The sequence below is a fragment of the Antrostomus carolinensis genome, unplaced genomic scaffold (assembly GCF_000700745.2).
Source record: "Antrostomus carolinensis isolate BGI_N321 unplaced genomic scaffold, ASM70074v2 scaffold22321, whole genome shotgun sequence".
NCBI classification, from domain to species: domain Eukaryota; kingdom Metazoa; phylum Chordata; class Aves; order Caprimulgiformes; family Caprimulgidae; genus Antrostomus; species Antrostomus carolinensis.
The window spans coordinates 29,118-41,560 of NW_010296646.1; the positions used below are offsets into that span (position 1 = coordinate 29,118).

Consider the following 12,443-nt stretch of genomic DNA (forward strand, 5'->3'; position numbering starts at 1 on the left):
TGTACTGCATTTCATGGAATTAAAGCAGCAGTGGATCGAAGGTCTTTCAAATTTTTTAGAAGCGTCTGTACAGTAATATCCAACTGCTTGATACACCTAGACTGACTGCTGTAAGAAAAAGTATTAGTTGGTTCTCAGTAATTACCATTAGCCAAAAGTGCATAATTTTTATGATTGTGCATACATCTGGAGAGAATTTGCTGAATTTGTTATATTAATTCTAAAATCACTAAGCCAAGAGGAAATACAATTTTGTTCATTTCTGTTACTTAACATTCTGAATACAAATATGTATTCCTTACCAATCTTCAAATTTCCAAATAAAAGAACCATTGTAAGACACTTCATGATCAGTATTTTCCTGCGGAACTCTTTCAAGAAAAAGAGGAGAAAAGATCCCAAACCAAAAAAAGTGTAATACTCCAGTAACCCAGCTTTTAGATTTTTCATGCTCTGGGCTGAGTGAACAGCAGATAACTGTGCAAGTAGTTTTGCTCCCATCTCTTATTAGTATTGCTTGTCTTTAAATATTGTGGAAAAAAAACCTAAAAATCCTTAATACATATCCCTGTAGATTTCCTGTAGTAAAGGGTGTAAATGTGCATCAGATTCAGTCTTCTTAATTATCTGAACAAGTTGAGCATGCTCTGTGACAAGTTGTCGGAGGTCAGCCATTTTTTGGAGAAGTTTTGGGAAGAGGAAGATGTCATCAGGATGGTTGATTTGCAAGTGAAGTTTCAGTACATGCACAATGCTCTCCTGCATTTTCTCAATGTGTCCTACATTTACAAGACCAGGACGATCTGTTTTCAAAACAAACAAAAGAATACATGTCACAATTTTATAATTATTCTTCAAAGTAGCTACTTTATAGATTCTATATTGTAGGCTAAAATGTATATTTACATTATACATTGAGGGCAATGAGGCTCAAAATGAATCTTTTAAAAAAGAAGGAAAAAACAAAAAAAGGAGTCTTCCTTACCCCTTTGACCAAAGTTTTGTCAATGCCCACAGTTATTTGAAGAGAGATTTCACAGTACTAAATACAACCCGTGATACAAAAGAAAAAAAAAAAAAAAACCACAAACCCATACCATCCTCTCACCCCCAAAACCAGCAGAAGTATCCATAACAGAATGTAAGTGTAGAAAAAAAAGCATGTGGCTATTTCTAGAGAGTTCTTGAAGTCTGGTAGAAATACAGCAAGACATAAATAACAGGCTTTTCACCCTTGGTACCCATACACATATTGCCACAGTACAAGTTACTGACAGGATGCACAGAAGCACCTATTAAGGATGTTTCACTCTTTCTAGTACATTATCTCATTTTTAGCTACTTACAGCTGTAATACCTTCACTCTCCAGATCAAACTTCTCTGTAAGAAGTCTGGGACAACAAAATAAATATGTTTCTTGAAAACTTAAGCTAGTTCCAAGGAGAAGGACAGAGGAGGGAAAAAACCCCAACAAAATAACAAAAAACACCCAAAACATTTTGACTGCAGAGAACTCACTTGACTTTTTAAAATGTCAAAATACCCATGTACTGTGCAAAAGTAATCCAAGATTTGAGGGGAACTTGCTGTCTAAACTAGCACATGAAGCTTTGCAAAGTCTACAGACTGTAGTATCTCTCTTCTTGTAATTGCTGAGGATGCTATCAGGGCAGTGAAACATCTTGTGAATTTAGCAGAATGCAAAAAAGGCAGGCAGGAGCAGTTGTTGGAACTTTCTTGATCTTTTATTTCCCTTTCTCAGAATCCTTATGGATAGTTTTGAATTTAACCTTAAATATGAACGTACTTATTATAAATTATATTTATAAATTATTATTACATTTGTTTTCCTTCAGTCAGAAAGAGTTAAAACAAACAAACAAACAAACAAACCCCAACAAAAAACCCTAAACCCTATATCCTTAGGTACTATGAAATAATTTTTTAAAAATACCATCAGCTAATTTTTTTAATTAGCTAAGTAAGCTGGTTTTTTAAAGCTGCCTGTGATATTAAAATCAGAACACAAGAAATGCATCAGAGCTGTGCATTTGTGCAGAACTCATTACATGATGCAATCAGCAAGTATCAAAGATAAGCAAAGCTATAATCTGCACCTGCCTCCAGTCTCATTACATAGTATTTTTCTGCCCATTTGGCAGATACAAATACTGTTTCCAGCCCAGCCTTAAACATTTAAAAAAAAAAAAAAAAAAAAAATCCTCCAAAACCCCAAGCAAAAAACCACCAACACTCTTCACATCCCACTTCTAAAAACAGAGGGTAACTAGACCCCTGAGGCTAGTAATTCCAAGCACTTCTACAATTCTGCAAAGCAAAATACAGGATCAAGACTGTTAACAGTTAACACAGTATCTTCCATGAAACATGCTAACAGGGAAAATGACATTGTAAGTGGTTGAACTGAACTTCAGAAATATATAAACTTTACCAGTAAAAGTATTAATTCACATGAAGAAAACTTTAAAAATTTATTACCTGGAGAACAAATACGTAATGCTTACCTCCACAGCAAATGATGGCAGCAACAAAAAGGGATATATCACTATCATCCAATTCTAGTGCATTGAATTTCATTGCAAAATCAAATTTTGGCTCCATTATATCACAGAATGGCTTTCTCAGGCTTTTCAGGAACTCCCGGGTTATAAAACCATTTCCATAGGCTACCAGCATCCCGTCCTTGTTCATCACAGATGCCAACATGGCAAATATGGCTTCGTAAACTCCATATTTTAACAGTGTCACTTGATCATTCAAGTCAAGATTGGAGAAGCCAGGGATAGATTTGGCAAATTCAGTAAGTTCTGTGACGGTCTCTACAGAAGTACACTGGCAGCAGTGGAAGATTCGAACTTCTGCTTCCTTGTTCTGAATTCCATTGGCTACCAGTTTTGCAACCAGAGTCTTCTCTGCCATACACAAGGTATCCATATCATGTATAACAAATGGCTACAGAGAAAAAAATACTGATTCAGTTATAAAATAATGGTTATTAATAATTGGTTTACCTAAAGAATAGGAATTTTGATAAACTTTAACTTTCATGCTAATCAGTCTTCAACTATTAATAAACCTTGAGTTCTCTCATATTTCTGCAAAAAGAGAAACCACGTATTACAGAACTACAGACTGCAATATCTAAGAACAAGTCTGCTCTGCAAACAACAATGCAGATATTAAAATGTAAATATGTATGACATATCCTTAATCTAGTTTTACACAGTAGTTACAGTGAAGATCCAGAAGTACTGTGCTTAGTATGCATATATCCATATCAGAGCAAGTTCCAGAAGGTTCACAAAAGACTTGTATTACCTTCTCCAGAAGTCCAGGTTATTCTGCCTACAATCTTATCGATTCCTAAACTAACTACACTTGATGCACATCATGGTGCTTTCCTGAAGTATCCTAGGGGGAATACAGACAGTCATTGAAATATAGGACAGCATATTTGCACAAGAATGTGAACCCTGTACTACTTTTTTGTTTTATTATCAGATTTTCATAGACTATGTCCCAGCTGGTCTACTGCAGAAATTCAGCTCATCTTTCTAGGTACAGTTAGTGCTAATATATCTCTAAACTCTGAATCCTGCTAGAATTTCAGATAACACAAAATTCAGTCTTGATCATCATCTTTTCCATAACCCCCTTAATGTAAAATGGCATGTGCATTACAAACAGATGAGCTGGTCTCTTAAAACATCATATATTAAAAAAAAATTCGTTCAGACTTTATTAAGAACAATTAGAAGTCAAAAATGTTTTAAAACATATCTAAAGACCAGTAATCAAAACAGAGCACAATTCACTAAAGAAAACCAACAAAACCCAGTGCTTCCCTGCCTGCCAAAGTCACAGCAATTCACCTTGAATATATATCTAGTTCCCTAAATGCGAAGCAAAACACCTTCCTAGTGCTGTTTTGCTCATCTCAGATTAAACATTATGAGGAACACTTGGTGTTCTGTTAGAAACACTTATTTCACTTGGAAAATTGTCAAACATGCTGGTTTCCCAAGGTTGTCCACTTTATAAATGCTAATGGCTACTACACATTCCATCTCACTTCAGTACTTAGGAGTTATACAGAAGATAACTTTCTATTTGCATGTGGATATGAGCAGAAAGCAGCAAAGCAATAAACCCACCACGTTTGTAAACACTTTAAAAGATGTAGGCTATCATGTAAGTCTTTTTGGAATTTATCTTCATTTCACTATGTAGAAAACAGGTATGAAGGACCATTTCAATTTAAGTGATACCTTGTCATCATTAATCATGCTAGCTCATTCTGAAATGAACTGTTAATGCACTGTTCAGACACAGGTGGATTCCTAACTACCAACAACAAACCTCTCTTTTTTTTTTTTTTCCCTGTTGAAAAGTCAAAAGACAATTAAATGTCTGTTTTCCCAAGAGAGGATGATATAGCTTAAAAAAAAAAGCTCTCCTCTTCCCCGCATATTGAAGAATGAAGAAGCAGCCTATTTATAATATACTAGGTCTGATTCCTCATTAATTTCTACTTGTAAATTCACCAAGACACACGCAAGCCACTATTAGCTCGTCAATTGAATGCCTATAATCTGAGAACCTTGACTGCATAAATGCAGACATAAAAATGATGATGCAGTGATCTAGAATCCCTGCATGTACAATATATATTGTAGCTTATGCTTCTGGTATGTGTAACAAGCCTGAAAGGACTTTATGCAGATACCTACTTGGTAAAGTGTTAAAACATTGTATTTACTGTAGGCTTTTGTCAGCTTGTACCCCCCAAAAAGTTTAAACCTGTGTTTAAACTTTAAAATTAAAAAAGTTTAATTTTAAGCATCTCTTTAATCCAGTGAAAAAGACTGGGATTATTCATGTATCTCTCTTTTAATGTAGAAGCCTGTATGCTTGGCTAGACTAGACTATAATATGCCAAATTCCATCATTTAGAAGACAGCTTGCTTACAATTTTCATGACACTCATCCCCATAGTTACATGGATTTTATTATGGCATATGTAAAACCTCTTCCTTGCAAATTTTTATTGATATTAAGTATCTGATTTTACCAATAATTTTATCTTCTACAAATAGTTAACATAAATCACAACAGAATTTTAAGAAACATGCATAAAGTGAAACAAGTCAGTTCTTACAACGGTTATACTATCTCCTGTGCTACGAAACAAAAATCAGTTGATAGCATTAGATAGCCCAAACTCTTCATTGTCTAATGACGATTTTCTTACCATACTCAATCATTTTTAGGGAAGTTATGCCCAATTGTCAAAACAGAATGGGTCACAGTTAAATGTCAAAGATGTTGCGCAAGTAGTAAATGTTACACAATACTTATTAATTAGTAATAACTTAAGTACTGTAAGTAAAAACTATTTGAGAATATTCACTATTTGGTATAAGACCTTTGCTAAATTATCTCAAAAGAAAAATAACCTCTGCAGCATGCGTGTCTTCACAACCTTGCCTGCTTGTCCTTTTCAAAGTAACCATACAGTAAAGACCAGGAAGGTTGGGTGAGGAAATGGCCAGAACTGTATACAAAGAATTACAAACCCAAGTTTTCTTTCCCCTCCTGCTGTTAATATTGTTGTGATTACAAGAAAAGTCATACAGAGCTCGTGTACACCCTAACAGGTAACAGTATTTATCCTCGTATTTGTGACAGAAATACTTTTGTTTTTTCCATTTTCATAATAGGAAATTAATTTTGAACCATTTCCCCCATGCATACCAAGAGGTATTCACATTCAGATGTCATTTTTTTATTATTAATTTTCTAATTAACTAATTAGAATTAACTAATTAACTAATTAAAAATTAACTAATTTTCTTTCCCTTGTGTCTCTACTATAATTTAAAGTTATGAGCTTCGATTTACAAGTTGATCACCTGATTTTCCTAAAGTTTCCTATTATTCTGATAGCAGCTAACAGCAACCATATTTACTACAGGAATTCTTTTTGCATATTTCATATCTGTATGACAATTATTTTCTAAAGGATTTGCTTAAGAGTTTAACAAAATATTATAATCACCTTATGTACTTGCCAGCTTTACTTTAAAGGTACAGCAAAAGTACTTACTGGATTGTTATTAGTTTTCCCTGCAAGGATGATTCTGGCTTTCACCTTGTTCATATTGAAGTTTTTCAGGTAAGCATCATGAATTCTTTTGGCAAGCGATTTAAGATCTGCCATTTCTGAATCTTCTACATAATTTTCACCTGTTAGAATTTCTGCTTTCAACTTGGCCTTCTCAGACCTTGGCATTCGTCCAAAACGTATTGCTGATGGGAAGACATAATTGTAAAACAAACGTTAAGTTATACAAAAGCCTATGCCTTTTACCCTTGCTGATTAGAGCTGTAAGAATTTCTGTCTAGAAAAACTGATTTAGAGGTAGTATCTTCATTATGATATAGTCATGAGTGAAAAAAAAATCTCATCCTTTCCAACACAGTCAGTGACTAATTATCAAGTCAATATGCTAAATTCAAGGTAATCAGATGTTTCAAAACATAAACTGGTATCTGCAATGAGCTAGAACGCATGCCTCTTCGCTTCTACATTACCTAAGTAGATGTATTTTTTTCTCTCCTTATGATGTTCTACAGCCCTCAAAGTGAAACTCAAAATCCACCTTGGAAATTCTAAAAAACTGAGTAAACTCCTGTCAGGAGCTTGGCAGAGAGCACATACACCAGCTGGGGAGCTGCCTTGGGGGTTACTCTGCAGGGAACACTGCAACGGAGTTGGGTCCAAATCCCGCTGCTGATTCTGAACCTGTTGGGGAATTCAGTCCTTTATGCATTGGATGGCCAGTTCATCATATGAGTACTGTCTAGTGAGAACAAAACAGACGAGAGACCCAGATTTATGCTGAAAGCATATAGTGAACAAAGCCTTCTCCTAGACCCAGCATTTTATGCTTCTTTCTTCTATAAATTAGCCCTTCAGGACTGGAGAGGGTGAGTAGAGAGTTTGGGTATCCAATTTAAGTCATTAGGATATTCTTTTGAGAGGCAGGAGATGCAAGTTTGAAAGACCACTGGGCATGGAGATTTCCAGTTCTTGGGCAAGTGTTCTTGCCATTTAGCAATGAAATAGGCAGGACCACATCCTTTTTCAGTTTAAAACTAAAACAGGTAAATTTTAAAAGGGGCCTTACCCTCTGAAGGTATGCAAGGTTTTAAGATGGCTAATATAGCTGGTTACTCTGATTGCATTTCAGCATCTAACCAGTGAGAGGACAGAATCTCACTGCTTAGACTGAGCAATTCAGAGCACGTGCAGAATTAGCCCTTCAACATGCCCAAGGAATTCTCTCATGACATGAGGAGGTATCTCATGACATAAGGAGGTGACTCTAGGCGTGATCTGAAATACAGTTTTGGACTTCAATGTCCAAGTCCAGCATGGAAGGCCTGTCTGGAATCTGGCCGTGGGTCTACTGGAAAAGTGGAAGAATATCTGCTCTAAACTGAAACTTAAGTGTTTTAAGGTCGTGGCTGTAAATCTAGTCCTAGCTCTTTCCCTGAGCAGTCATCTCCTTCCCCACTGCCTCCTGTGTGTTTGCTGCATTAAAACTGCTACTCCCTTCAGCTGGAGCACAGGTGCCCAACAGCATTTTAGTAGGATGAAACAGCTTCAAGTGAATGTTAATTCCTGCCAACCAGCACAGCTCCCGGCTCAACTCCTGCCCCTGGGGTGTTACTTTGTTGGCTGGTACACTCTACCCCAGACTGCTTCAGGAAGGTTATCATCAGTCATGCAGATACTATCAACCCTCTCCCAATGGACCTTAATCTCAGTCAAGTCTCACCACAAGGGAGCCAGACTTACCCAGAACCTGAAAGTCAACTCTCCCAATGTCTCTTGCTAGGATTCTACACTACAATGCTGTAAGCAGTTTTCCAAACCACATTCCTACCCCAGCTATCTTGATTGCACAGTTTCCTTAGGAAGTTTGTCCCCTAACCCACAGCTTTTCACCTAGCCCAGCATTTTCACCTACTTTTCACTTACTCCCAAAATACACCTGCTCCCAAATTCAGCCTTGACACTATTAGACCTACGAAGGGAAAGCAAACTACTGTCACCTGGCCAACGAAAATGTGCTTTCTCATCGTTTGGCCTCTCCCTCTTTACCAAAGTTGCTTAGCAAGCTACATACTGTACATAAGACTGCCTTGTGGGTTGAAATTGGCCTGTAAGCCACAGGCTCACCAGCCTTATCTTAAATCATTAACATAAGCAATAACTTAATTTTTACATTTTTACCATTATGTTTGACAAGCAACCTAACAGATTCCTGTTTCACAATCAGCACAGATCTTTGTCCTCCCCCCTCTGCCCAAGAGCTGTTGCACTGTAACCTGAAAAATAATGAAGTCTGGTTTCCTGCAGATTTCCATCCTACGTCATTCCCTCCCACAATGAGCTAGTTGTTCTCCTCCTACTCCTCTGCAATGCCCTGGATCAGAATTCTTCCAGTATTGAAATTTGTTTCAATGGGACTAATGGTGACAAAGTTCTGGGTGAAGAAATCAACTAAATGAACATTCATATGGACAAACAGACATCCAGCACAATTGTGTAAGGCACCTAAAAGTACATTTGGCAGCTGTGTATCAATTACATTAACAACTCATTAGGGAAACTGGTGTCCCCCCACCCCAATCTATACTGTAAAAATCTGAGGTTCAACTGACACACGTAAGTAAAAAAAGCCATCCAGCAGACCCTGGGCAGGAACAAACAGATTAAGGGCACTCTTACCTACCATTATGTGACATTCCAACTGAAAGGCACTTTTGAAAACGACAGTATTGGCACTTATTACGATTTTTTTTCTGAATTTTGCAGTTGCGATCACATTTATCATAGATGAGTTTTAATCGAATTGTTCTTCTAAAAAAACCCTATAAAAAGTTTGAGAAAACAATATGTAATGTTAAATAATGCTGAGTACTAAACTTCAATTATACAGACATTTTTTTTCTTTTATTGTTTACTGATGTCTCTAACAAAACCATATGCAAAGTATAACCTGTCCAAAGGTAAGAACCTCTGTGCTACCCAGTGAAGTGGTGCCTACAAAGGCATATATAGAATGGTAAACATGAAATGAGGGAGTAGCTCTCAGCTGTCTTTCTTGGGAGAGGACCAAGAGCCCCGAGTACCTGAGCAGGTTTGCTCTGAAGGACTGAGCAGAACAGTCACATACTGCTTTTGCATGTATTCTCTCAGCATCCTCTGTCAGAAACAACCATCAACTTTCATATGTGTAGGTCACACAAACACACAGATTTAACACATCTTTCTTCATCCAGCAAACGTGAGGGGTATGACGACACAGCAGAGTGTATAGAAAAAGCCAAAGACACAAAAATGAGCACTACAGAAAAGCCTATAACTCAACAGATCTTACCGTCATGTCTCGCTACTGCAATGTAAGTACTACTGCTAGTCTTGTACTATGAAATCATAGAGTTAGAAAAAAATTTTTAGAGACACTGCAACATTTTGCTTCACATGAATAACACGTCATTTAGACTGTGGGACACACCTGACTGAACTGGCTCCCCATCTCTAATACAGATTCTAGCATTATTCCCTAAGATTTATATTTGAATTATCATCTTCTGACATTAAGCATGAGAGAAAAATGTACACATATACAATTATTTCTCTCACTTTACACTATCATTTAGAAAAAAATGGAAAACTAAAACATTAGAAGGAAAAAGAAAATAATCTTATAATTCCTGGGCCATATCGTCCCAAAAATTATACACTAATTTGCCCCAGAGATGTGCACTGGCCCCCAAAATAGAAAAGGTACAATACTAAGTGATTCATGCAGAATGTGGTGGAGATGAGAAATTCAGGATTTCTTACTGTTATAATGGAAATGTAGCAAACTCACATGCTTCTCACAGCCATACTCCCAACACAAATAAAACACTAGTGGAGCAAGTTGGCTTTTAGTTACAGTTTAGTGTTTTAAGTTCTTTTAGTGTTTGAATAAATATATCCAGAAAAGCAGCATTAAAATGATCATTGTGAATTGCCCCTGCTTGATGAAGGTCTGGTATTGAGTTATGGTATCCAGTTATGGTATCTGAACAATTTCAGAAAAAAGATCACAGATATGTTTATTATTTAAATAATTATAATGGCTAGAATGATATTAATTAAACATTTATGTGACAAATGTTTATCTTCATATAACCCTGTAAATAAAGCAACATGATTTAGGTACTTAAAAAGAAAATTATGACTGTACCTTACAACCTTCACAAGCATGTACTCCATAATGGTAGCCTGAGGCTTTATCCCCACAAATTCTACATTCAATGTTTAATGCTCCACTGGGTGATTCATCTATGCTACCTGGAGCTGTGGCAAAATTAATGGATGAAGGACTGGATGCTGGTGAAAGGGTGTCTAAAAGAAAAAGGAACACTTCATGAATACTATACTATCAAGATCGATACCATTTATGTACTCAATCCACATGAAAATGAGCTTATTCTAAAAAATAATCATGAGTTAATAGTCATTAAGTGAACTAATAATTTGGCCATAAGTGTTTGAAATATAATTAATATTTATATTAACAGTGGAAACACATACAACATACAGTGTGTACCCTGCTAATTTTGACGAGACATACAACGTCAACAAACAAAAAGCCCTACCAAAGTAACCCTGATAACAAGAACTAGAAGGGTGATAATGGTTCTTGTGGATTCAATAAATATGAGCCATACAAAACAAGAGAAAACCAAGCTTTTTTCTGTTTTCTCATGTTCCATTTTTTGCTTTGATTTTTTCAAATGTTTCTCAATTTGATGTGATAATGAATTTTTTTTATCTCACATCTTAAAATAAGTAACTAAAAAGTACTGAATTAATATTTATTTTAAATCAAGGAAATTTTCTTAACCATAAAAATGCACATATACCACCTCCACCAATAACATAAATTTTAAACTGAAAAGCAGTATTCAACATGTATATACCACTCAAGACAAATAATACAGAATATGAAAAAACCCCAACAAACCACAAACACAATGAAACAGACCCCCCGATGACTTCAAGTGTGTATCACAATATCCATCACTCGCTCTTTGCAGAAAGGTTACTAACGACTCATCCTGTCGTTACATCTTCCATCTCTTCTGCCACAGCCTTGAGCATCAGATCTATTGCTCAGCTATGACAAAAGAAGATATTCCTAGCTCATGCTGAGTTACACTTGAGATACACTTAAAGTCCCCTTGACTTTCAAAGAGCTAATCATAGTTTTAAATGATGATCTAAACTGAGGCCTCGAAAGCAGTTCCAGACAACACTTCTCGTTCTACAGCATTTCCTCAAAGTGAAAGCATGCTGCGCAAGGCATCTGACACCGTCCCGTACGACGTCCTTGGCTCTAAGTTGGAGAGGCATGGACCAGACGAATGGACCATTCAGTGCAAAAGGAATTGGTTGGAAAAGAGTTGCAGTCAACAGCTCGATGTCCAAGTGGAAACTGGTGACAAGTGGTGTCCCTCAAAGATCTGTATTTGGGCTGGCACTGTTCAACATCTTTGTCAGTGACATGGACAGTGGGATTGAGTGCACCCTCAGCAAGTTTGCCAATGACACCAAGCTGAGTGGTGCGGTTGACACGCTGGAGGGACGGGATGCCATCCAGAGGGACCTTGACAGGCTTGAGAGGTGGGCCTGTGCTAACCTCATGGAGTTCAACAAGGCCAAATGCAAGGTCCTGCACCTGGGTTGGGGTAACCCCAGGCACAAATACAGACTGGGCGGAGAATGGATTGAGAGCAGCCCTGAAGAGAAGGACTAGGGGGTGGTGATGGACAAGAAGCTCAACACGAGCAGACAACGTGTGCTTGCAGCCCAGAAGGCCAATAACCGTATCCTGGGCTGCATCAAGAGAAGTGTGGCCAGCAGGTCGAGGGAGGTGATTCTCCCCCTGTACTCTGCTCTTATGAGACCACACCTCTACTGTGTAGAGCTCTGGGGCCCCCAACATAAGAAGGACATGGACCTACTGGAGTAAGTCCAGAGGAGGCCACGAGGACGATCCGAGGGCTGGAGCACCTCTCCTATGAGGACAGGCTGAGAGAGTTGGGGCTGTTCAGCCTGGAGAAGAGAACGCTCTGGGGAGATCTTACAGCAGCATTCCTGAAGGGTCACAGGAAGGCTGGGGAGGGACTTTTTAGTGATAGAACGAGGGGTAATGGCTTTAAACTGGAAGAGGGGAGGTTTAGATGAGATATTAGGAAGAAACTGTTTCCTGTGAGGGTGGCCAGACACTGGAACAGGCTGCCCAAGGAAGTTGTGGATGGGCCTCCCCGGGAGGGTTTAAGGCCAGGGTGG

The 12,443-nt window shown here is 37.6% G+C and overlaps 1 protein-coding gene across 2 annotated transcripts in view; it reads right to left on the reverse strand.

Moving 5' to 3' along the window:
• Nucleotides 1-255: 255 nt before the first annotated feature.
• PPARA (peroxisome proliferator activated receptor alpha) overlaps nucleotides 256-12,443 on the reverse strand; it is a 20,248-nt gene continuing 8,060 nt past the window's right edge. Inside the window, exons 3-7 of one of the 2 annotated variants that reach the window (XM_010178364.1) lie at nucleotides 10,333-10,493; nucleotides 8,827-8,965; nucleotides 6,129-6,331; nucleotides 2,527-2,974; nucleotides 256-803 (exon numbers count right to left, since the gene is read on the reverse strand). In XM_010178364.1, coding sequence (XP_010176666.1) covers nucleotides 556-803; nucleotides 2,527-2,974; nucleotides 6,129-6,331; nucleotides 8,827-8,965; nucleotides 10,333-10,493 — 1,199 coding nt within the window. In that variant the 3' untranslated portion in view covers nucleotides 256-555. Of the gene's footprint in view, nucleotides 804-2,526; nucleotides 2,975-6,128; nucleotides 6,332-8,826; nucleotides 8,966-10,332; nucleotides 10,494-12,443 lie in introns of those variants that run through there. The other variant, XM_029087558.1, reaches the window with a different exon arrangement.